This window comes from Propithecus coquereli, unplaced genomic scaffold (genome assembly GCF_000956105.1).
Source record: "Propithecus coquereli isolate 6110/MARCELLA unplaced genomic scaffold, Pcoq_1.0 Scaffold28, whole genome shotgun sequence".
NCBI classification, from domain to species: Eukaryota; Metazoa; Chordata; class Mammalia; order Primates; family Indriidae; genus Propithecus; species Propithecus coquereli.
Genome location: NW_012148396.1, coordinates 11,627,631 through 11,652,225, shown reverse-complemented (window position 1 = coordinate 11,652,225; position 24,595 = coordinate 11,627,631). Strand labels below are relative to the sequence as shown.

Here is a 24,595-nt window from a genome sequence, read left to right as displayed (position 1 = left end):
CGCAAGGGTAGGCAACATTCTTACACTCTTTTGCATTCCCTAGTGTACCTTGACCTCTGCATCATATGTAACATTTAATCCAGCTGTTGACTAAACATTTTGAGAATCCAGCTCTGAAAATCACTTGCCCCAAGAGCTCTTCCCAGTTTCTTTCCCTTGCCCTGATCATCCTGTTGACTACGCTCTCCTGTGCTATTAATAGTTCCTCGTATACACTTCTATCATCGGACTTTTTACTGGGCATTACAATGATTCCTTTACTTGTCTGTCTTACCCTCTAAAGTCTTGGGGGCAGATATCATGGTAGATATTCCCCCTAGAACAGTGGCAAAGCACCCAGACTAGTTACTAGGAAACATCAGTTGAAAGTACGAACATCTTGGCCCTCGTTTTCTTGCACTACCATCAAGAGCTGAGTGGAGTTCTGCAAGCTGCACACTCTGAAATGACGTGAGAACAAGTGAATCAGTGCTCTCCTCTCCTTCCAGCCAAGCCTTAGGGACTCCTCTTCTTTGTTCCTCCCTTACATATTTTACTTATTCTTCTGTGGAGTGCCTGCCTAGTCTGTGTCCAGGGCTGTGGTAAAATAATCTGGCCGCAAGAAGCGTACACTTTGATGGAGACTGATAGAAGCCCATAGCTCTGATACAAGGTAGAATGTGATTCCTGACTTTTTAAGTGCTATAGAACTAAAACAAGACAAAAAAACCTGATGCATGGATAAATCTCAAAAACATTAAGCAGAGGCAAAGAAGTCAGACGTAAGAGTCTATTCTATTTATAGAAAGTTCTAGAATGAGGAAAATGGAGTGCACTGACAGGAACAACAGCAGTGGTTGCCTCTGGGGTTGGGAGAGTGACAGGACTCTCTAGGGTGACAGAAATAGTGTGTGTCTGGATAGCACGGTGGTTCTAAAGGTCAAAACAGGTTGTTTGTCACAACTCACAACACTTCAGATCCATGCACTTCACCATAAGAAAATGATACCTCAAAACCACCACCAAGTGCCGTGGAAACGAGAATTTCACTGCAGCTGACTGCATGTGGAGGGGGAGGGTGGCGCAGGCGAGGCAGGCGAGGCTCTGCGGGAGAGCGACAGGGGTGTGAGATGCTGCCTGAGGCGACATGTAAGCAGCAGGCACCCAGGCCCAGGACTGGACCTCAAGTCTCATCCTTTCCTTTGGGAAAACCTGTTCTGCTCTTCCCACCCGGAACACTTGTCTCTCCTGAGACTCCTTTCTCTTCTGACTGCTCCTGAGCAAGGGCGGACAGACTCAAGGCTTTCACAGAGGCAAGAATTGAAACCACCCAGACGGCTTTATTATTTTCCATACCACACACGGCACGAATACAGACCTCTGCTCTGCGCCCACCCCTCAGTCTGCTCACACGGCGTTCTGCCCGCATTCACCCCGGCACCGGCTCACTCTGCGCCGTGCACCCGCCGGTGCTGGATCAGATGAAAGCTCAGGCGGAACGCCTTGCCGCACTCCGTGCAGCGGAACGGCTTCTCGCCCGTGTGGATCCTCTGATGCCGGAAAAAGCCTGACAGGGCCCGGAAGGCGCGCCCGCAGTCGCTGCACTCGTAGGGCCTCTCCCCGGTGTGGATCCTGCGGTGCTCGCTGAGGAAGGAGCTGCGGCTGAAGGCGCGCCCGCAGTCGCTGCACTCGTAGGGCCTCTCCCCGGTGTGCACCCTCTGGTGCTGGATGAGGTTGGAGCTCTGGCTGAAGGCCTTCCCACACTCCTTACACTCGTAGGGATTCTCTCCGTGGTGGATTCTCTGGTGCCGAACAACGTTCGAACTGTGGATAAAGGTTTTCCCACATTCGCTACATTCGTACAGTCTCTCTCCAGTGTGAATTCTCTGATGCTTGATGGCATCTGACCTCTGGCTGAAGGACTTGCCACATTCGGTACACTCATAAGGTTTTTCTCCTGTGTGAATTCTCTGATGTCTAATAAGGTTGAAGCTCTGGCTGAAGGCTTTCCCACACTCCTTACAAACGTAAGGCTTCTCCCCGTTGTGGATCCTCTGGTGTCTGACGACATGCGAGCTGTGGATGAAGGCTTTCCCACAGTCACTGCACTCGAAGGGCTTCTCCCCAGAGTGGATGCTCTGATGTTTGACCACATCCGAATAGCACTTGAAGCTCCGGTCACAGGTGTTGCACTGATAGGGCCGCCCTTTCCAGTGGCCTCTTCCATCTGCCACAGAGCCTGTGTTCAGAGTGACGTCTGACTCGGGCACACCGTTCTCAGGGCCATTCTGCCCTTCAGTTTTCTCTCGAGTCACCAGGCACCAAGGGGCATCTCCGGGCCTCTCTCCAGCTTCCTCGTTTCCACCAAGGTCAAGAGCCCCCAGGGCTCTGTGAAGCCCCCATACTGGGCCTGGTGCAGCTTCTCCATGGTGCTCTCCTTCCGCAGCTTCCTGCTTTGGTGTCAACCCTGTGCTCCAAGCTGACTGCTCGACAGCTGAGGCAGCACACTCGGCGGCCTGTGCTAGAAGAGCAGTTTTCACAGCTGGAAAAGAGGTGAGATAGGTATAATTTTAGGCATGAGAAAACTCTATTACAACAGAAAGGCTGCGTGTGAATTTAAGAGGGCACAGTCAACAGAAGGAGGAGCAATGGCCACGAAGTCAGCATGTGGTGGCTGCCTGGCACTTTGCCTGTCTGGCTCCTGACTGGCTTCCCTCCCTGCTCTGAGGCCTGTGGTCACAGGCATGTGCGAGGGGCTGGAGGAGGGCAACCGGACTCCTTCACCGTGCCTCCAGAAACGGGCTAAGCCTTTAGCCTCTGCGTGCCTAGTACTGGGCGTGGAGGGGCCAGAAACACAGGCTCTGGCACTGCCTTATTCGCCAGCTGGCCAGGAATGCACAGGAGACTGGCAGCAAAACAGAACAAAAGGGAAGCAGATTTTCCAGGAGGCACAGGGACAGAAGCACCTGATGGTGTGTCCTGGTTCCAGCTTCTTTCTCTGACTTTGGATTCCCTGAAACAACACTGCATCCTTAACAACCCCCACAACCCACCAAACTCACAGGGCTTCTGATACGTGCAAATAAAGAGTCCTTACTTGGACAGAAGTTAGTACCAAGAGCTGTAAGCGGCATCCCATGAGGGGACTGTGGCGCTGACCAGGCTGGGGACCTCCCTGTCCAGGCTGAGCGCTGACGGCCCTTGTTATTGGGCAGTGAAGCAGCAGGTTAAATTCGGTCTCATTGGCTCACAGGGATGGACCACATGGCCACTTAGAAGCTTTAGGAAGGTGGTGGCAAAATATTGGAGTATAAGAATGCTGGCTGGTATCGCAGCCTTCATGAGAGACAGGGGCGATTAGTCAGGAGGTGGCACAGTGGAGGACAGGGACTGCCGAGGCAAGCAAGTTAGCACGCTGAGGGAAACTTTTCTGCCTACGATCACCTGCGGCAGCTGAACCGAAGCAGTTAAATTCTCCACTGTACCCCTCAAGAATTTAGACTGTGTAGATGTGAGAGATGCCCATGTGGGTGCGCTGGGGGCAGGGACACCACCCCAGGGTGGAGGAGAGCAGCAGGCTACCGCTGATGTTTCCCACCTACAGCCCAGCACAGTGTTCAACTGAGCAGCAGGTGGTGGGAGAGGCCTCAGTGTGGTGCTCAGAACAAAAGCCCCTTTGCGGAAGCCCAAGCCTGGTCTTATGGTTTGGCAGATTTGGAGGTTCAAGAAACTGACTCAAAGGCCTTCAAAATCACAGTGAGAGGAGGGCCACACACAACTGCTCATGCTCTCCTAGATCAAGCCTTCAGGTCCTGAGGACTATGTCCCTCCTGAGGCGATCCCAAGTACCAACGGGCAGCCCTGCACTGCCCAGCCCTGCACCAGGGGCTCTTCCCAGTGACAAACTTTCATGGTGACCCCAAAGGGCCCCAAAACAATGTTCTCTTGGGGGCATTTCCCCCCCTTAAGGGCACATTTGACAATGTCTGGAGACACTTCAGGCTGTCACAACTGGCAGTGGCGCTACTGGCATCTAGTGGGCAGAGGCCAAGGATGCTGCTGAACACCCCACAGTGCACGGGGCAGCCCCTCAGCAAAGACTCATGCGCCCCAAATGTCCATGGTGCTGAGCTTGAGAAACCCTGACAGAGAAATCTTCCCAGAGGCAGAACCTGGGGCTGCCAGACCTTCTACCCAAGAAACTCAGTCCAGTGTCACCGAACAGATGCCCATGAGGTCTGACAGATCCACTGTTTACCTGACTCCCTCGACCTGCTTCGCAAGGCACAGTACGTGCTCTGCAGTGGCAGCCAAGGTGTGTTCTCCCCATACTCCCTTTCAGATTGGGTGGTTTTATTGTGATTAACCTATTGCTACCACTCTATCTTGGCACTTGCCAGAATTACATTCAGCCCAAAGCTGCAGGGCTGTGAAGAGCACCATCTGGACTGGACCTGAACATGATTGGAAAACAAGGGAGAGGCATAGCCAGGAAGCTGGGTTTGAAGAGCAGCCCCTTGACGCCTCTGGGCTGTTCCCTCCTCGTCACCCCCTCGTCCCGGGATGGGTGTCTGTGCATGGACACAGGGGTTTCTCTGACCCCACGGGAGACTCAGGCATAGGTGTGTTGAGGTGTGTGAATAATCTGGGCAGCCACAGTGACACTGTCCCCAGGCTCCCACTGCTGAACAAGAATCATCACATAGAGTATGAGTGTAAAAAAGCTGCAAACAGCGCACATTTCTCTGCTACAGGAAGATGGCATTTTGTTAGTACTAGTTATATAAAAATATGATAATACCACCATACCAAGTTAAAGTATGAGCCTGCAGCTTTGACAACCCTCAAGTGTGGCCTTAAATCATCAGAACAGAGGGAGCCTGGAGCCTGAGAGGGCAAATGGCCCAAAGACGGGAGGCTAGCCAGGACCTCTCATAACACTGGTCACCTCCTCTGAGCCTAGGCCAGCCGACACTGCTGGACTCTGGACAAACAAGGCTAAGTATCAATACACTCACCTTTACAAGTCTTCAGGCTAGTAGGTGGGGGACCAAAGGAAGAGAGCAAGAGGCATAGTGTGTGGCCAGGAGAGCACCTGGCACAGGTGGCAGGGATGCAGCAGGAAGAGGGAGGACCAGTGGGCAGCAGGAGAGGTGCAGCAGGCTGTGGCTGGGGAGAGGCTGGGGGTGGGGCCATGCCCCTCAGCCCAGCTACATCCCTGTAGCAACCAGGCAGATGGACTTGGGGAAGCCCAAATTTCTATGCTGTCCCCACCTCCCTAAACCCAGGAAGGTCCTTTCCCAATGCCTTTGGGCCCAACTGTGAATGTGTCCCCTCACCTGTGGGGGTCTCCATCAGGGTATCCCTCTCCTGTGTCTACAGACCAGGCCTGTGGACTCTACTCCTCACTCCACCTTGCAGAACACCAGCAGTGGGAACAATTTCTGCTTCGGTAAAAGAGAAGAAAAGGGAAAAAAATGATGGTGAGGGCTAGGAAGAGGGAAAGTACGGGGTGAGGTCAGAATGCCTTTAGACAATGGGCCTTGGAGGACCCTTAGGGAACTGCCTCTCCCAGCTGGGCCCACTTCTGTCACCAGCAATCAAGAAGATCCTGACTAAACAGACACTTCCAGAAACTGGTGTTCTATGGGATACCCCAGGCTCTGCTGCCCCCACAACCCTGGCCCCAGCAGATGCAGAGCACAGATGGACTCGGCCTCCTCCGCAAGCTGCCTGCTGTGGGCTTCTCAGCTCCACACCAAACATACCCAGCACCCTCAGTCCTCAAATGTCTAGACAAATATTCATGAATTTTTAAATTTTCTTGATAATTATAAGGATTTGGATATAAAAATTAGAAACCACAAAAAAAAAAAAAAGAACAAATGATTTGAATGGTGCAAGTTAGGATTGAGGAATTATTTTTCCAAGCCTGACATCAAAGGTAAAGCCTGACAGATTTAACTACGTAAGAAAATTTAACATAAAAAAACAAAAACAAAAAAGGAGAATACTTGCAACATAAAGATTCAGACCCTCGGCTGGGCGTGGTGGCTCACGCCTGTAATCCTAGCACTCTGGGAGGCCGAGGCGGGAGGACCGCTTGAGTTGAAGTTTGAGGGTGCTGTGAGCTAGGCTGGTGCCATGGCACTCTAGCCTGGGCAACAGAATGAGACTCTGTCTCAAAACAAACAAACAAAACTGCATTATAAATAAAACAACAACAACAAAAAAGATTCAGACCCTTAATTGATAAAGACCTCTACATGTTAATGAGAAAGTATGAAAAATTGCCAAAGATCATCAACAGGTAACTCAAAAGAAGAACAAGACATGTAATCTAAAATACCATTTTTTACTCTGAAAGTAGATTTTTTTAAACGGCTATACCTACCTGGCAGGGATTGGGGTTAAGAGGCGCTGCCGCTCTTGGCTGGAGAGAAGCCCCCCGCCCGCCGGTCACAGGGGCCCGCAAACGAAAGGCGGCTGAGCGGGCCGTCTCCTCTCCAGCCGCTCGCAGCAGCAACCCGCCGCCAGGAGAGGACCGGGGCGGACGCCACACAGCAGACGCCGCAAAGACGCCTCGTCCAGGTCACACTCGCTGCTGCCTGGCCACCCGCTCACCAGTCCCGGCGCGCCGGAAGCGCCGCCGACCCGGCCCCCGCGGCGCGGGCACTTCCGGCGACGCTCTGGGCCGGGGGAGGATTGCGCGCTCGGCTGCCCGAGGGGCGGGCCGGCTCGCTGGCAGGTCCGTGGCTTACATGGGTCTCGCGCCGGGGAGGCGGTGCCCGTGGACCACAAAAGCTCACGCCGTTGTGAACCCCGCAGGAAGGCGGGGATCCTCCGGGGCCCGAGGACGCTGAGGTGTGGACGGGGCCTTCCGCGGGCACTGCGTCCTGCGGCTTCTCTGCGGAGAGGATGCTCTGGCGTTTCGCCACGGCCAAGAAACCTGGGCTGCACCTGTTGCGGACGCTGCGTCGCGGCGAGTGTTTTCTCACCTCTAGGTCTCTCCTCGAGCCCCTCATTCGTAGCCCAGGGAGCTCCTGGAAACAGCCCTGACGGTCCTCAACAAGCTTTCCCTTCTCTGGAAGTCTCTTGCTCTGGCGTCTGCCCTGCCGCCTGCGCCTTCCTCAAGCTCCTTCCTTCCCCTCGTCACTGGACAGGTTCGTGTATCTCCAGCGGGAACACTGCAAAGCGAGGTGTCATCGGGGTATCACATTTGGAGGTGCCTGGTGTCCGTCGGCTCTTCGCTGGCCAGTGATAATTTTGATCCTGTGGTCACAGTGTTGCCTGTTTTTTCCACTGTGTGCTTGCTGTTTTTCCCCTTGTAACGAATAGACCATCTCTGAGGGGAAAAGGAAGGCGAAAGAACCGACCCACAGTAAGGAATCCTGAGGGGACTTGGCACAGAAGGCAGGATATGCTCCTGGGACCGGATCCATGCCCGGAGGGAACAATGCCACGGAGGACACTAGTGGGAGAAGACGGACTGGAGTTGGGGTGTTGGTAAGGCATTGTCTTGCCGTTCTAGTACCCGAATTTGATAACTGCACTGTTTTGTGCTAGATTATCCTTGAGCACAGGACATACACACTCAAGTATTGTGGGACCAAGGAACATATGTATACAAACCATTCTAAAAAGATTAGGAAAAAAATTGGTATAGATTTTAAAAATTAATGTGAACAGGAACAGTTTGACTTCCTATTGAAAAAAATTGAGTGTATTTCTTCCATTCGGTGTGAAACTAGTGTGACTTCTTCCTTCTTTCTACTCTTCTCCATTTTCCAAATTTTCTACCATATACTCTGCTTATACAATAGGAAAAATGAGTTTTGTCGAAAGTTTTATTAATAATGTGAAGTCCTGACAAACACAAGTAAAATAAGATATTTATAAGCTTGTAAACGTATGGGGAAAGGCCGTTTCATTTAGACCCATAACAGATTATAAATCGAATGCAAGTATGTTCTCAGGTGACCCAGCCTCAGTGATTACCAGTCTCAGTGATTGCCAGTCAACTAAGATGGCAAGTGACCCTCCTCTTCACAGGCTCCCATTTCCCAGTTTGCTATCACAGAATGTGTTGCTTTGGATGTCCAGCTGTCGCTCATTCACATTGGATCTGTGCTGGCTTTGCTTTTCCAACAGGTTTGGGATGCATTTGAGGGGACCTGTTGTTTGGCTCTGCTCAGGACCCCTCCTCATGCAATCTGTTAACAGCACCCCTTTCCAACTGGGGTGGGAAAGGCCCCTCCACCTCTGTTCCCACCAGATCATTCTGCAACTCTAGCCCCCACAGGATGGGTTGTGGCCCAGTCTTTCTAGGGCTTTTCCCAGAAGCTGAAAGTGAAAATCGTCAAGATCCTCTGCAGCCCTGGGCTGAGACAGTGTCAGGACAAGGCTAGTCAACAGCGGAGACTGAGGCCACACACAGCCTTTGCAGAGATGAGAGGCGGGAACTGACAGAGAGACCAGGTGGCCTCTGGCAGAGCTAAACACCAGCACATATCTTGGTGGAGCTATTCAAAGTCAGGGATGAGGAAAGAATGATTAGGGTATCCAGGCTGAAGAGGCACATTCCAGAGGAAGGGCAGAGGTCATGGGCTTCCCCATGGTGAGGTCAGGGTCAGGCTCAGCAGAGTTTTGCAAGGAAAAAAACCCAAATCCAAAACCACATGCCCCAGGAACTTGACACCCACCCAAGCTGTTCTTCAAGTGTAAAGCAGTGGAGAGCATCCCAGAACTTAAGATGTAGCATCCTCCCGCTCTGTCGCTATGGAACACTCTCCCCAGGCAGGAGCTGGGCCCAGGGTCTCACTGGGCTGGATACTCTGCCCTGTGAACGAGGAGGCGCCTTATCCCGCAGGGCTGTTTGAGGGTCAGCACCTCGCAGAAGTGCTGCCCATGCCCCGGTGAGGCACACCTGGGATTGGGTGCTGGCACCAGCAGGTACTGCCATAGTAGTGGGCAAGTGACTCTGCCTGCCTGAGACCCAAGAGAGGGCTGGAAATCACCTGGGACAAATTAGAAGCCCACGAGTTCCCATCCTCTGCACACTTCTGGACAAATGTCTCCCTCTTCCTCCCCTGCACTGTGGGGGACTGTCTGGCTCGAGCTCTCGATTCTGGCCCATTAACACCCGCACGCTCCTGAGGCGCAGAATAAACTGTGGCCTTCGGAATTTATCCTGTGAATAACGCTCGGGTGCATGAGGCCGCCCCGCCCTCCAGATCCACCTGACAGGTTTTCGACTCTCGGGTCCACACCCGCGGGCCGCACAGCCCCGCAGCGCCCGGCCGGCTCTGCAAACGTGCGTGGCTTGGCCATGCTACGCTTCCCCGCTAGGGGCGCCAGAGGAAGGGACGAGGATGGGGCGGAGGGAGGGATGTGCTCCTTCTGGCCGGCTTCCGGTTTCTGCCCGCAGCTTCCGGTCCGCCCACGTCTCATCCGGGCGCCGCTGTGCACAGCTGGGGAAGTGTCGGTGCGCGTCCGCGTCTTCGCAGAACCGGCTTTATCGCGCCCCCGCGGGGGCCCCAGACCCCCGCCGGCGACGACCCCTCCGCGGGGAGGGGTCCCAGCCCTTGGGACCGATAATTCCAATCTCTTCCCTTTGTTTCCGCAGCTGCAGGGTGGCAGTTGCTCCCTGCGGTGCTCCCTCAGAGGTGCCTTAGGGTTCTCTTTGTGCCTTTTCGGTTACCGAGTTAGCCAGCTTATACGTAGTTAACAATCCATTCAGTTCTCTCTGTTGAAATAACTGGTGCGGCTTCTGCCTCCTGACTGGATCCTGACTAAGTGCCCTCCGCCGTTCCTCGCATACTTGCCCAGTCCTCCGGGGTCCTCTCTGGCGCTCTCAGCATCGCCCTGCGGTGTCTCTCCGTCCCCTCCTTTGGACTTTGACCTTCTGTTCAGGCCCTTTCTCCCAGTCAGAAGTAAGGACTGAAAAAAGGTGAGTTGCTCTAGACATCTTGGAAGGAATACTGGAGTGAGAAGAAGTCATTAATTGCACGTGTATTCGTCCCCAGCTAACCATGACGTAGGCCCCGTGCTAGGTGCTGGGATGAAGCAGTGACAGACCTGGACCTGTCCTTGTGAGTATTTGTGTGTGTGTAGCAGAGAGACCTTGCCACATGATGGAGTAAAGCACGTGGGACAACAGAGAGCCATGTTTGGCATTAAAGTAATATCGTGAATCTATTAAGCATGCAAAAACAAGTGAACGTGTTGGAAAGTTGTGGGGATTTTAAAAGTATCATAGATAGGGGCCTTGCCAATTGGGTCTCCCGCTCTAGAGAGTAACCAGCACTGTGCTGTGGTGTTTCTGGAGAAAATTAACATTTGAATTTATGGCTGTGTGAAGCTGAGTGCCCTCCATAATGTGAGTGGGCCACATCCAGTCAGTTAAAAGCCTGAGCAGGAAACTTCTGCCTGACCGTTTGAACTGGGACATGTCTTTTCTTGCCTTCAAACTCAAACTGAAACATCAGTTCTTGGCTCTCAAGTCTGCTGGCTTTCAGACTGGAACTTACACCGTTGGCTCTGCTGCCTCCAGCTCTGCCTCTAGAGATTGCTCAGTCTCGTAATCATGTGAGCCAGTTCCTTATATTCTCTTTTCTCTCCCCACTTCCCACATACTCTGTATTAGTTCTGTTTCTCTGGAGAACCCAATACATCACTTGACTAATTAGGAAACAGATTCAGAGAGATTAATAACTCATCCAACCTCACAGTTAAGCGTGGAGTTGAGCTTTAAATTCCAAAGTTGATTTAAATTTATGTAAAAATAAAAACCCTTTGTGTCCAACTGAGAAGTCTCCAAGCTGAAGCTCATTTTGGTCCTTTATTCGCTAATCCACACGCTTGTGCAGCCCGCTCCATGCCCTCCACACAAAGCCCAAACCTGAGACTGGGTCAGCTCTCAGCGCTCCCTTCCCTTGGCTGGGGCTCCTGCAAGCTGCTCGGAGGGCCCCTTTTTTGCAGGTCCAGTGCTTTGGAGTTCAGCGCCCCTCTAGGGCATTTCCTTCTGGGGCCCAAAGCAGACACTGTGCCAGACACAAAGGATCACTTTCTGGGTTCTGAAACTCACAACCCCGCTCCTGGTTCCTTGCCAGATCCTCTTGATGGTCCCTCACATTCGCTGTGGCCAACCAGGGCCTCAGGTGGCAGCCTGCTATGATTGTCCACTTATACTGTCCCTGGGTGTTGACAGAACCATTCTGGGAGCCCTTTTTATGGGGATTTGTGCCGGGCAGTGCGCAAAGAACTTGACACCCGACCTCCATATGCAGTGCCAGAAGGGCTGTGCTAGCTCCATTTTCAGAGGTGGAAACGGGTTCCGTGCGGGGGCTGGAATCAGCACTGATAGATCCCAAACCTGGGCTCCTGGAAACCATCGCGTTCTGGTTGCTTTGTGTAAGAGGGAGAGGCTGAAGGCCGAGAGCCACAGCTCAGGAACTGTGTCGGAGGGAGGGGAGGCTTGGTGTGAGGTCGGTGTGCCCTGGGCTCAGACATTGGCCGAGAAACCTCTGGATGGCGCTGCGCACAGGTTAGGTTCAGAGAACGCAGAGGCAGCAGCGCTGGAACGAGGCCTCAGGAACCAGCCCTGGGGCCGGCAGCCGGGACAGGGTGCCCTGGGCGACGCAAACTACCGAGGGAGACCGGAGCGCAGCATGGAGTCGTCGGCGGCACCCAGGCGTCCCAGGAGGGCTCAGGGAGTGATGATGCCGTGTCCCGTTCAGCAAGGTGCAAATGAACCTGCTGGGCACAAGGTAGAGAAAATGCCCTTAAAAGGTCACATCTGGGTCCTGCCGGGCCGCTCTCGGTTCCCGGCAAATGCTGAGTGGATCAGATGGAACATTCGAGAACCAGTCCATTGCCCGCGTGCTTGGAGAGGGAGCCAAGGACACCAGGGGAGACGCAAGTACCATTTCAGCTCATCTTGGCTGGCCCTGGCCAACAAGGGAGGACAATGACTTTGCTGAGGGTGTACGAGGTGGTGCGGAGGAGCTGCCCTGGCTCACGGCACCGCGCCACGCCCCCCCTCCGGGAACTCTTCCGCACCCGCGGCTCCAGGGTCTGGTGTGGGCCGCAGAGGGGTCGCCTGGCCCCGCCCCTCAAGGCACCTGGGCCACTTCTGGAACAGTCCAGGACCGCGGGGCACGCACAGGGCCGTCCCTGCAGAGCTGGCCCCTCCGTCTGGCTGCCCAAGGGCTGAAGCCTCAAGCTACACACTTGAGGTGAAGGGAAGGTGGGCATACGTTTTTACCCCCACCTTTCAGGCCAAAGAGTCCAAACCCCAAGCCAAGGCCCACCAGGCAGCAGGGAAGAGCACTAGAGGACGCCCCGCCCCCACAGCTGTGTCCAGCCGTGTGCGCCGAGCTCAGGATGAGGAATCGCGGCCTGCTGTTTCAGCAGGGGCCTGGGTGGCCCAGGTGGATGGCTGGTCAGGGAGCCCTGGAGTTGGTCTGGTCTGTCACTGCCCCTGTGACCTTGAGCAAGCCATGGGACACCTTGGACTCTCCACGTTCTCTGGAAAATGGGCTTGCTGGGGGCGGATGACATGAGATGTGGATAGTGCAGGCACCTGCAGACACTACTGCAAAGTGAGGCCACTAGCCTGTCTTCAACAGGATAAACGACCTGCTACAGTACAGGTACATCTGAGTCACAGCAGGAGAGGAGGGACTGGGGGCGGTGAGACCTGGAGAGGTACAGCCTCCAGAGGGGCGGGGTGACTAGTTGAGGTGGGGTGGGCTACCCCACCCGTTCCAGAATGTGCAGGTGGGGCAGGGAGAAAGTGCCGTTACACTCACTCCTTGTTAACACTCAGGGCCACCACCCCCAGCTGAGTTTGTTCCTTACCACACGGGGCTGGAAGTCCCCGAGCTGGACCGAGACTGCCCTGCCAAGGAGAGGAGCCACAGCAGATTGGCAGATGGCCACGGCCCTGACCCAGCTGTAGCAGCCTGCACCTGTCAAGACCTGTGTCCCACCCTGCCCCAATTTCCCAGAGCAGGAAGTGGCTTTGAAGGCCTGGCAGGGAAAGGTGGGCAGGAAGCACCTCCTATGGAAGCCTGCAGGCCGGGGGCCATAGCTGCATGCAAAGGCAAGGAGTGAGAGCTGTGCGTGGAGAACATGCCACATTTAGAATGCACTAGAATCAGGAACCTTCAAAATATTTAAGGGAACTGAACTGCCAAAGAAATCCCACGCCCAGGGGAGAGGACAGGCAGCCTGGCCAGGCCTGCATTGTGCATCCACCTCTAGGCAAACCAGCACTGTCCTTGTCCTCCCTGCTTTGGGTTTCTGTCTTGGGGTGTCAGCATTAGGCAAGCCTGACTCTGGGTAAGTCCAGGCCTCAGGCCCCTCGGGACAACGCGGCACCACGTGGCAGGTCTCAGTGGAGCGGCCCTGTCACTTTTTTCCGGAGCAGGCCCTCAGGGACAGGGAGCAGCTGGAGGCCTCCCCTAGGTAGGAGCCGGTTCGCATGTCCATCGTCAAAAAGAATTTATTGGGGACACTCGGGGGGGGGGCGGTCAGGAGGGGAGGCAGGAGCCCCGCCCTGGAACCTCCCTAGGCCCAGCGGGCCCCAGCCGACCAGTCCCCCCCGTGGCTACTCGCGGTAGTGCACCCTCTGGTGCTGGATGAGCTGGGAGCTCTGGCCGAAAGCCTTGCCGCAGATGCCGCAGGCGAAGGGCTTCTCGCCCGTGTGGGTCCGCAGGTGCCGGAAGAAGTGCGAGCGGCCACGGAAGGCCTTGCCGCAGTCGGCGCACTCGTAGGGCTTCTCGCCCGTGTGGATGCGCTGGTGCTCGATGAGCACGGAGCTCCAGATGAAGGCCTTGCCGCACTGGCTGCAGGCGTAGGGCTTCTCGCCCGTGTGCAGCCGCTGGTGGCGCACCAGGTTGGAGCTCTGGCTGAAGGCCTGGCCGCACTCGCCGCACTTGTAGGGCTTCTCGCCGTTGTGGATGCGCAGGTGCTGCGTGAAGTGCGAGCTGTGGCTGAAGGCGCGGCCGCACTGGCCGCATTCGTACGGCTTCTCGCCCGTGTGGATGCGGTGGTGCTGGATGAAGCCCGACCAGCCGCGGAAGCGCTTGCCGCACTCGTGGCAGGCGTAGGGCTTCTCGCCCGTGTGGATGCGCTGGTGCTTCAGCAGCAGCGAGTTGTACTTGAAGCTCTTGCCACAGGCCTCGCACCGGTGCGGCTTGGACCCCCGCTGGCTGCCCTGCCGCGTCCCGAGGCCCGTGCCCAAGCCAAAGCCGCCCCCCAGCTCGGCAGCCCGCTCCGGCCCACCCTCGACCCCAGGGGTGTCCTGCGACCCCAGCGTCAAGCACCAGGCGCCCCTCTTCTGGGCGCAGGGGATGGCCCCTGGCGGCTGCCGCTCCAAGCTGGACTCCTGCCCAAGGCTTGGACACTTGGCTCCAGGGGGAAGGCTCCTCAGGAGGCCCCGCAGCGCGCCCCCATCCTGGCCCACCCCATCTGCAGGCACATGCAGGCGGTGCAGGCGGGGAGACGCAGCCTGCTCCCGCTGGGACTTGGAATCTGAAATGAGAAAGGGCAGAGGCAGATAGAGCCGGCCCATGCCTCTGTCCACCTGGCAAGCTCCTGCTGTGGCACTAGAGGGGACGGGGACCAGGGAGGCTCAGAGAGGAGGGAGGAAACGAGCACTGGCTCCACGAGAGAGAACCCAGGCAGGGGCTCTGGGTGTTGGCCAGAGGGCTGTCCTAAGGATGGGGGTAGGGGGGCTGCAGGGTGATTGAGAGCTGCCAGGACCACTCAGTCATCTTGGTGGCCTGAGCCCGGGTATGGAGGCTGCAGTGGCTAATGAGACCCGTGACCTGGGAAGGAGGTGCCAAGGTGGACACTGAGTGCCACTGAGCCTGGAACTTGGAGGACTCTAGAAAGTGGTCCTATACCTGAGAGGCTGGGGAGAGGGATGGCCCCAGGGCCACGGATGGAGGACAAGTGACACGCCAGGGCTCAGAGAGAAGCGAAGCCACCCTGTTCCAAAGGACTCTGTAGGGCTGCCCAGACCCCATCAGGAGCAGTCCCGTCCCTGGAGCAAGGCCAGCTGCTGAACCCCAAGTTCTGCCCTTGCCTGAGGGTGGAGTCCCAAAGGGCCCATGCCTGCTCCAGACCTTTTTTTTCATGGGGCTGGCTCAGGCCTGGGTGGCAACTGCCCTGCTGCTCACCCCCCTGGCCCACTCTGGGACCTTCTTGCACAAATCTCTGCTGCAGGGTCCGCTTCCCAGGGACCTGACGCCAGATACCTGTTCCCCAGGACCACGCAGGTGTGGGCAGAGAGCTCAGAGCCATGAAATCCAGCTGGTATCACCAATGCCACAAAATGCTGACCATGTGCTGGGCTGGAGACCCCGAGGAGGTGTCCCAAGGACTTCTCACGGGGTGGTAATGGGGGTCGGGATTAACACAGCTCAGCCTAGAGCTCCACACAGGGGACAGATGGCAGTCCCAGGGCACACACAGGGGAAAAGGAGGGGGCCCAGGATGACTCCTCAGTTGGTTGGGGGGGACAGTGGCGCCCTGAGTCAGAGACCCCAGCCCAAGGCAGGGGGAGGGGAAGGAAAGGAGTCTGCTTTCTCGTGTTCAGAGTGGACCTGCAGGAATCCACAGGGGGCCACTGGGGCAGGTGGCCACGGGGGTTTGAGTCCACAGGAGGGGTCTAGGCTGCAGTCACAGCCTTGGGAAGTGTAACAAGGCTGGGACTAGAATGGGGGAGGGGGCTGGAGCCAGACACTAGAAGGGACCCCAGGCAGGGGTGCCTACGGTGGTGGGTGTTGACAGAGCCTGGCACTGCAAGGAGCTCCAGCCCCCAGTAACCCCTGGGAGCAGCCTGAGGCCGTTGGGGGACGCTTCTGCTCACTCACCAGGCCAGAAGGTGTCTCTGCCGATCTCAACTTCCTCTATGTCTTGGAGATCCAGGTCCGATGGCTGGGAGAGCACCTCAGGGCTGGAGCTGGGGGAGCCTGGGGGGCAGGGAGGGCATGGCTCACCTCTCACTCTCCAATGCTGCCTCCCTTGCCTCTCTAGAACCACATGGGCTGGCAGCCGTGTGCCCCAACACACATCTTTGCCCTCCATGCCGCCCCTAACAGCAGGCCAGCCTGAGATGGTGCCACTGCTTATGGCTTCTCCGGCCAGGAACACCCTTTAACTTCATTCCTAGCCTGGTCAAGACCCCGCACCTCCAGGAAGCCTTCCTGAAGTGCATTTTGGGAGCTCACCCCCTTTAATCCAGTAAGCAGAGACAAAACCAGCAGCCCTCCTGCTCACCCAGGGTGGCTCTGGCATCTTGGCTGACTCTGGCTCGACCTTTCCACCCTGTCATGGCTCATGCTGCTCTGGACAGGCCCTGACCATGAAGCCCCTTAGGGTCACATGCAGGCAGGTAACAGTGTGGGTCACTGTCACTCTGCAGCCTAAGCCCCGGCTCCCTATACCTGTCCCCACACCTGGATGTTGTTTCTGCAGAGCTCGATCAATTGCCATCTCTGCTGGCCTGTGCCTGGGCTGGGCCAGTGCCTGCTAGGTGCACAGCCTGCCTCTGCCCCAGCCCCTGCCACCCTGCAGGCTCTCACACTGGAGTGCTGGTGCCTCACAAAGTCTCCCTCTCTCTGCCTGTGGCTTTGCTGTCCCTCCTAGGCTCCCCACTGCCTGACCCAGTCCCAGGACCCTGCCCACAAAGGGGAGAGCCCCTGACCAGCACCCAGAACAGGTGGAAGCGGCCACTTCCAACATGCCCCAAAGCCCCAGGCTCCCTCCTGCTGGCCAAGTCCACACCAAGGTCCACTGCAGGGCTGATGCTGGCTGCTCCAGCTGTGGAGGGGACCTGCTCCTCCACCTTCTTCAGCGCAGAGAAGAGGGGATGGGCTGGGCCCACTGGTCAGCTCATCACCCCCAGGACGTTCTAGTGCAGGTGCCCATGGCCAAGAAGGTACAGGAAGTCTCCCAGCACATCATGTTAGTGTTAACGGAGCATGACCACAGCAGGGAAGATGCAGGGACACACTGCTCCCGAGCAGGGCCCTCAGTGTTCCCAGGGAGGGGCACTGTCCCAGGCTCTGCTGCCTGAGGCCAGTCATCAGCTCACCCCTCTCTGCTGCAGGGTGTGTGTGTGCGTCTGACCCATGTCCTCAGTGCTCCCCAACCCACAGTGCCTCCTCTGCCCTCTGACCACAGCATGAAGGGCAGCTTGGGCCTGGAGGCTGTGAGCCTGAGGGCAGGCGCCTCCTTTGGCCAAGGCTGGGTGCCCCCAGTGTCACATGGAGCCAATGGAGAGGGGGGCACAGGGTCTGGACCCCATCCCACTATGACAGCGCCTGCCTGTGAGCCTTTCAGGGAACTCTCCGACCTCAAGCAGGCGCTGCCCTGGCGGCGTGTTTTACGAATGAGGGAGACGGCCTCTGAGGGTGGGGTATGGGCTGCCTCGTGTGGGGTGGGGCCTGTGCTGTTGGCTTCCTGTGCCCATTGGCCACATGCACACCCAACACACCCACCTGCCCCCTTTGGAGTCCCTCTGTGGAGCAGGGGAGCCGGTGGCTGTGTGGCAGGGGAGGGGCCCTAGCCTGTTTCGGGTGGTTCCCCTCCACAGAGCCATGAAGGGCTGGGAAGTTTGGGGGTGGGTGCAGCCGTGGGATACCCCTTTCCTGAGAGCAGAGGGGTCCCTAGGAATTGCATGGCTGCCCTGAAGCAAGATAGAGGGGTCCTAAACCCAAAGCCACGTTTGGGCCTTCCAGGTGCCCTCTCCAATGTGGGGACAGGCTGGGAGCACTAGCCTCCCTGGGCTGCGACCCTCACACCCTACTCATGGCCACCATGTCACCATCGCCTGGCAGCCAGGGGAGCTAGCTCATTCCATGGATGGCCGAATGCAAGGCAGGCTTCCCCCGACGTACTCCTGCAGAGGGGTGGGTGAGAGTGGGCCTCCCAAAGCCACCTCTCAGGGACACTTGTGCCCACACTAGATACAGACACCCTTGCCTAGGCTGGATGTTGCCAGAGGGGACTTAGCAGGACTCTGAGATAGAAAGTGGCCCAGACCCTGGCCTCCGGCTTTGTTCCTGGGGCCCTGACATGTACAGTCAGGATGTCACTGTAAGAGGCACAGTGATATCACCAACACAACCCAGGGCACAAAACAAGCCAAAGCCGCTGCCACCTGTAGGGGTGCTTAGAGACACCCTTGGAAGTGCTTTGAAGCCATGGGATTAAAGGACACTGGACAGCTGTGACCAGCCTCCACCTTGTTGCGGGAGGGACTGGAGCAAGCACGAGCTGACCCAGTAGAGCCCCTGGGTCCCTGAGAGTTTAGCCCCTTAAACTGGACACAGCACACCCAAGGCCCTTCTCCAGGAGAAGATGGGGATCGCCTTAGGGTTGGGTGCAGGCAGGTCAGAGCATGGGTCACTGTCACTCTGCTGCCTAAGCCCTGGCTCCCAGCACCTGCCCCCACACCCGGATGTTTCTGCAGAGCTCGCCATCAACCACCATCGCTGCCTGGGCTGGGCCAGTCCCCGCTATGTACACAGCCTGCCCCTGCCCCACCCTCGGTTCATTGACTCCCCCACCTGGCGAGCTCAGTGCTGCGCTCCCCACCATGCTGGGAGACAACTGGAGAAACACCAGGCTGCCCACTTGCTGGGGGCTGTCCAGGTGGAAGGCAAGGAGGCTGTGCATGCTCAGCTTTCCAGGGGACTGGAAGGAGGTGGCAGTTCTCTGGCTAGAAGGGGCTTTTCTTACATGTAAAATGGTGCAGCAAGTGCTGTGTGCCTGGCCATGGCCCAGGGTGAGGAAGAGGGGGCGGCTGGCTGGGGGCAGCCAGTGGGCACCTAGAGTGCATGTCTCAGGCGCCCCATCTGGAAAGATGGGGTAGGCACTGCCACAGGCCCCCTCCCCGCCAGCCTAGGCACTTGTAAGTGCACCCAGGGCCACAGGCCCTCAGGGTCCCAGCCCTCCTCCATTGCTTCCTCTGGCCCACGGACTGCCCTCCGCCTGCAGGAGTCCTGACCAAACCTTCCAGAACTTGCTCTGGCAGTGCTGGCTCTGGTGGGCACAATGCAGTCCCTTAGGAGCTGTGCCAGGCCCCTCAGAGAGGTCCTGCCCCACCTGTACCCCACCTGCCCAGCCTCCCTGCTCAGAGAGGCTCAGGCTAGGCCAGTGTGTGGCCTCTGGTGCTCTGGCTCATGACCCAGCTACATGCCCACAGGGATGCCGCAGACCCCCTCTGCCGGTGCTGTGCCCTCCCCTCTGCTCCCCACTGACAAATGGCTCCTCCCAAGGACATCCTCTGTTCCCCAATGCCTCGTAGCCAGGTGCACAGCACTGTGCCCAGACAGGGAGGCTCCTGAAATGACCAGGCATGTGGGGTGGGCTTGGGAGATTGCTGGGCCCCTAAGGTGGGTGAGAGAGACCCAGGCGTTCCAAGGCGGGTCCCTGGAACCTCTTCTTGGTCTCAGATTCTGGTCTAGGACTTGGGGCTCCAAGAAGTCCTGGCTTGGCCCCTGACTGGCATGAAAGCCCTGGGCAGGTTCCAGAAATGCTGAGGTCCCTGCCTCTGCCCCTTTGTGGTACCTGGGAGGGCCTACCCTATGGGCCCTGCCCCGCTGCAGGACCACCATCTCTTGTCCTCACAGCTGTTCTTTATGGCCACCCTGGTTTGTGTCCCTGCATTCCGACTCTGGCACAGCACAGAGAGGCCTGAAGCTGCTGGTGTAGCCCACACTCCCTCCATGGGCAAAGCTCCTGGGGTTTTAGGGCACTGGGACATGGTTCCAGTGTCCAAGAGGCACGCACGGGCTGGCTTCCAGGCCTCTGGAGCAGGGCCCCAAGCCTGGCCTCCCATGCTGTGGCTGCTCATGGCTGGTGGAGACAGGGCCAGGGGAAGCCCAACCCTGCACCCCCAGGCCCACCCTCCATCCTGGGCACTGGCCTTCTGCAGAACCCACTCTGTCAGCCTCGTCAGCCTGTGTCCCCTGATGCCCCCAGATGATCTGCCAGCCTGCCCACCTCCCCCAAATACTGGCCCCGCGTGAGGAGCCACACTTCAGGGCCTCAGAGGAATCAAGGGCATGGGCTCGAGTCAGACCAATGTGGAATGGATTCTGCTGGCCTCATGGCCTCTTCTCTCGGTTTCTATGTCCCCATCAGTAATAGGACAGGAGGGCCTACCTCACCTGGAGATAATCCACACAGAGCCTGACACCCAGCGCAGCCGGTCTCGACAATCCTCAGCAGTCACTACATCATCCACTGTGAAGCCAAGACCCACCAAGAGTGAGGACCCTGGGCAAAGGGTGGGACTGAGGCTGGGCACTGACTTGCCAGGCTTGTCCCACATGGAACCTGGCCCACACCAGCATCCTAACCTTGAGGGTGGTGAGGCCAGGCATCCTTGGGATATGCAGCAGAGAAAGAACCTCAGGACCCCCTGACCTCTGAGGGGGAGCAGGGCCCAGGAGCACCATGGGACTAGGATTCCCCCCATGCCTTGATGCCCAGACCCCGCCAGGTCACCAGTGAGGCCACACCACTGGGGTTGGAGCTAGGCTGGCAGCTCTGTCCCTGCAGGTCCCTCAGGGACCGCACTCAAACTAGGCTGGCAAGACCTCTGGACACTCTACCTTCCTGGCATGAGAACAAAAACTTAGGGAGATGACTTCCTCCTGGTCACACTGGGCCCAGATTTTGAGACCACTTTTCCTTCCACACCCCAAACCCAGGAAAGAAACAGTCCCAGGGGATGTCCCCTGGGGAGCCAGGGCTTGGGCTTGGGCCCAGGCCCAGCCTCAGCCTCAGCCATCCTAGCCCAGTGTCACCCTGTCAGAGCTCTGCCCCAAGGCCGCAGCTCCGCCTGGCCTAAGCATGCGGGAGCCTCGGCATCCTGTTGAGCTGCACAAGTGTCTGGTGGTGCCGCTCAGTCAGCCAGGATGGCAGGTCAGAGTGGAGGGCTCTGTGGTGCTGGAGACGGGGCAGAGAATGTGCGCAGAGGGAACATGGCAGGCTGGGGTGAGTACCATGCTGATGCCCGTGGAGGTGAAGCTGTGCCTCGTGGTGCTGGGCTCCAGGTGTCCCCGGTGAGGAGAGACTGACAGGGGACGGGACAGGAAGGGACTCCTGAACGTCCCCTAGGGCCGCCATCTTCCCCGAGACCTGCTGAAGGTGTGCACACCTGGGACCTGGGGAAAATGAAAACCATGGCAGATGAGGGGTATGGAGAGGAATGCTGGGGAGGAGGGTAGATGGAGGGGGGAACAGGATAACTCTCCAGGTGAGACAGACGCTCATTTATTCAGCAGGGAGCAAGGATGAAAGGTGAACCGGTGGGGACGTGTGAGACCTGGAGTACTAGGCCATCTGGGGACCTGGCATGTTTATTTAATAAGAAACGCTTATTACATGAGCACCACCTGGATGCACCCACAGACCCGCACAGCCTGAACCAAAGCTCTCATCCCAGCAAAGGATCTGGAGTGTCCTTCCAAGCTATGGCATCACCCACAGAGAAAAGAATGCTGATTCTTCCAGAAAAACCTCAGCTGGGGGCCACTGGCCCTGTGCGGGGGTGAAAAAATGAACCATGCCTGCTGGGGCATGAATGTTTCAGATGAAATCTTAGCAAAGCATTTTCTGAACAGCAAAGGGGAGGGATTGCCAGACAGAAGAACCCTTTTTCTCAAACCCTATGGTGTCCTCAGAGGCTGCAGGCTGTAATCCCCCAAGTCCGGCACTGCCACAGTGCTCTGAGACTCATTCGGGGGTCAAAGATACTTTTTCTTAATTTGGTTTGCAAGAATAATTTGAGTCCAATATGAGAAATGATTTTTCTCTTTCATACTGTGATAAAGTAGGAACTCCTTATTTGGGGCAGGCAGTGAAAAAGGACATGGGGAGGGAAGGACAAATGTTAACACACCTTCAGCAAGGGTCACGGACAGTACCTGCTTTAAGCAAGGGGGAAAGGCGGCAAGTAGAGCCACCGCAAGGTGCCCAGCTTTCTGGGCCAGTCCCATCACCTAATGATGGGAAGGGGGTGGGCAGCCAGGTAAGCGGATCCAGGGTGGAGCTGCAGCGTGACGCTGGGTACAGGTCCTCACCCCCCGAGTCACATCTTAGGTTACTTAGCTAACTTACTGGGGACTCTTTTGGAAAAAGATCCCAGTCTTGGCCCCAGGGTTGAGCAGAGGTGGCACTCACAGGGTGGAAGCCCCTTCACCCACAAGGATGCAGGCACAAACACTGCGTTGCACGCCCACGCTGCTGCGACAGGCTGAAGGGGTTGCCACCGGCTCTGGGACAGCCTGTGCCCCCTCTTTTCCCAGCCCCGGGGGAAAGAGCCCGATCTCGGGGAACTTAGCCACGGAGCGCAGCGGCCTGGCCGGGCTCAGGTCCGGCGGCATCACACACCCAACCGCGGGACCTCGGACAAGGGACTTCGAGCCTGAGTTTCCCACTTCCAAAGTAGGAATGATCACAGCTCCCGTCCCCCGGTGCGTGAGGCAGGCGCTCCGCAAACGGACACCGCGATCTCCGGGGACCGGTGCGCCCACGGCTGCGGAGCAGGGTGGTGCACTGCCGCTCCGCGGAGCCCACCCTCGCCCCGAGGCCAAGGTCACGGCAAGGGGCGGCTGCGGGAGGGGCGGTGCGCCCTGGCAGGGCGGGACCGCACCGCGGAAGACGGCGCACTAGCGCGGGCCGGGCGGGTCCCAGGCGCTTGGAACCGCCACCGCCGCCCGCGCCCACTCACCTTCGAGCGGGAGGAGGCCGCCGCGCACCAGCCGGAAGCGCGCCCGGCCCCGCCCCGTCGCCTCCTGCGCGCACTTCCGGGACGCTCTGGGCACCGGGAGGACCGCGCGCTTCAGTGGCCGCGCGGGGGCGGGGCCAGCAGCCAACCAGGGGCCTTTCACCGCCCCGCCGGTGCGTGGCTTCCGCGTCCCCACGGGCCGGGGATCCGCAATAGGCGGCCGAGCTAACCATCTGGGGGTGTGCCGCGGCGCGGGAGCTGTGGGGCCACGGGCCGGCGCGTTCACCGACCTCTCGGAGAGGCCGCCGTCCTCCAGTGCTGCGCACCGGGCCAGGGGCTGCGGACGTCTCCTCTCCAACCCGCCCCCCACCCCCGTTAAGCGGTTCCCGGTGCGGGTGGGGGTGGCAGGGAGATGCCGCCGGGCAGGCTGCCGCCGGTGCCGGGCTGTGCGCTCCCGCGCACCTGCTGCTGGGCGGCGTGGCTCGGGCGGGACTGCAGGGTCCGTAGGGGTTGCAGACCTGGCGGGAGCCTTTCCCGCAGTCCTTGCGTTCACATGGCTTCTCTGAGTTTCTACGCGAAATTCCCCTTTCAACACTCTAAAGGATGCCTCGTACCTCGGGGCAGAGCGAGTGCTGGTGCTGACACAGAGATGGCGGCAAGATTTTTACCCTTGGAATGCTCGTCTGTAATTCGTGTGAGATTCAATTTGAAAGTTCCACCCACATCGCGCTCAGTATGACCTCTCTTTCCTCAGGATGGTTTTCTACAGATGGCCATCATGCGCTAGGGAACTTGCTGGAAAACACTGCCTCGCCCCTTATTGGGACGCCGAATGCCCCTCTAAACTGCTCTGCCATCCACATGTACTCCCTAGGGCCCGAAGAGTAGCTGTTAAAAGTTTTCTCAAAAGCTTTTTATGGAATTCTCTTCCTGAATTTTCCTGATATTCATCCATAGTTTCTCAGCCCTGTTCTTACAACCTGGAAAAGAGAAAATTGTTTCACTCCTTCTTGTTGGGATAAATGGCCAGGGGAGGGTTCTATGAGCCTGTCCAGCATGGGTACTTGCCTCCAGGAGAGAAGACGCTTGCTCTGGGCAGCGGCAGCGTGGGAGGAGCTGCAGCCAGGGAACCACCAAGCTGGGCGTGTGCGGAGGGAGGGCAGCCCAGAGACGGCAGGACCCCCCAGGAAGGGATGTCGGATGTCTGGGTGGGGCGCTGAGGCAGGAGAGAAGCTGGGCCATCCGGGATGTGTGGCAAGCCTTGGTCCCCAAGCCAAAAGGAGGTGTTGCCCTTGGTGGGTGACATTGGGCCAAGGGAATGACTAGGATAAGAGCTGGGGCAGAGGTTGAAGCAAATCTGGAGTGGGAGAAGGCTCCCTGGTGAGCAAGGGGAGTAGGGCTCAGGCCTTGGGAGAAAGCTGCCTCTGAAGTCCAGGGCCACCCAGGGTCAGTCAGGCCCTGGGGAAGATGCCCTGGGTCCCAGGATGACGGGAACAATGCAGAGCCTTCAACGGAATGTCCATAGGTACAAGAGAGTGGGCTGCAGTGTGCAGGCCAGGACCAGGAGGCTTGTCCTGCCTGCACCTTGGCCAGCCCTGCTAAAATCACTAGGCATCCCAGGTGCTGGTCAGCCTTTCTGATGAGGTCTTGTCCCCAGAGCCCCTTGTCCTCTGGAGGCCCCTTGATGCCCCACGAAGCCTGCGCTGGCTCCAGCTGTGCATGGCACTGATTTGAGTTGGCAAATCCTGCTCGAGTGGAGGAAGACTTGAGTTGGGGCACCTGGCCCGAGTACCTTTATGTTTATCTGCTGAGTGACAACATTGTACTCCAGGTGGGAGCCGGTTCTGCTCTTAAGGCTGC

The 24,595-nt window shown here is 57.7% G+C and overlaps 2 protein-coding genes across 2 annotated transcripts; both read right to left on the bottom strand.

Moving 5' to 3' along the window:
- Window positions 1-1,330: 1,330 nt before the first annotated feature.
- Window positions 1,331-6,407, bottom strand: ZNF696 (zinc finger protein 696). Its single transcript, XM_012648010.1, has 3 exons — window positions 6,374-6,407; window positions 5,319-5,423; window positions 1,331-2,521 (listed from the first exon to the last, which is right to left on the bottom strand). Exons 2-3 carry the CDS (start codon window positions 5,332-5,334, stop codon window positions 1,425-1,427), a joined length of 1,113 nt encoding a protein of 370 aa, XP_012503464.1. The 5' UTR covers window positions 5,335-5,423; window positions 6,374-6,407; the 3' UTR covers window positions 1,331-1,424.
- Window positions 6,408-13,527: 7,120 nt separating this feature from the next.
- On the bottom strand, window positions 13,528-22,781 carry GLI4 (GLI family zinc finger 4). The gene is made up of 4 exons (XM_012647984.1): window positions 22,739-22,781; window positions 21,009-21,170; window positions 15,864-15,962; window positions 13,528-14,517 (listed from the first exon to the last, which is right to left on the bottom strand). The coding sequence occupies exons 2-4, from the start codon at window positions 21,130-21,132 to the stop codon at window positions 13,592-13,594; spliced, it is 1,149 nt and encodes a 382-aa protein (XP_012503438.1). The 5' UTR covers window positions 21,133-21,170; window positions 22,739-22,781; the 3' UTR covers window positions 13,528-13,591.
- Window positions 22,782-24,595: the final 1,814 nt, after the last annotated feature.

Excerpts from the sequence above, each read along its gene's own strand:
- GLI4 (XM_012647984.1), bottom strand. The coding sequence starts at position 21,132 with ATGGCGGCCCTAGGGGACGTTCAGGAGTCCCTTCCTGTCCCGTCCCCT. Across the intron at positions 15,963-21,008 it reads CCTCCACGGGCATCAGCATG|GCTCCCCCAGCTCCAGCCCT; the intron begins GTACTCACCCCA and ends CCTGCCCCCCAG. Across the intron at positions 14,518-15,863 it reads CAGAGACACCTTCTGGCCTG|ATTCCAAGTCCCAGCGGGAG; the intron begins GTGAGTGAGCAG and ends TTCTCATTTCAG.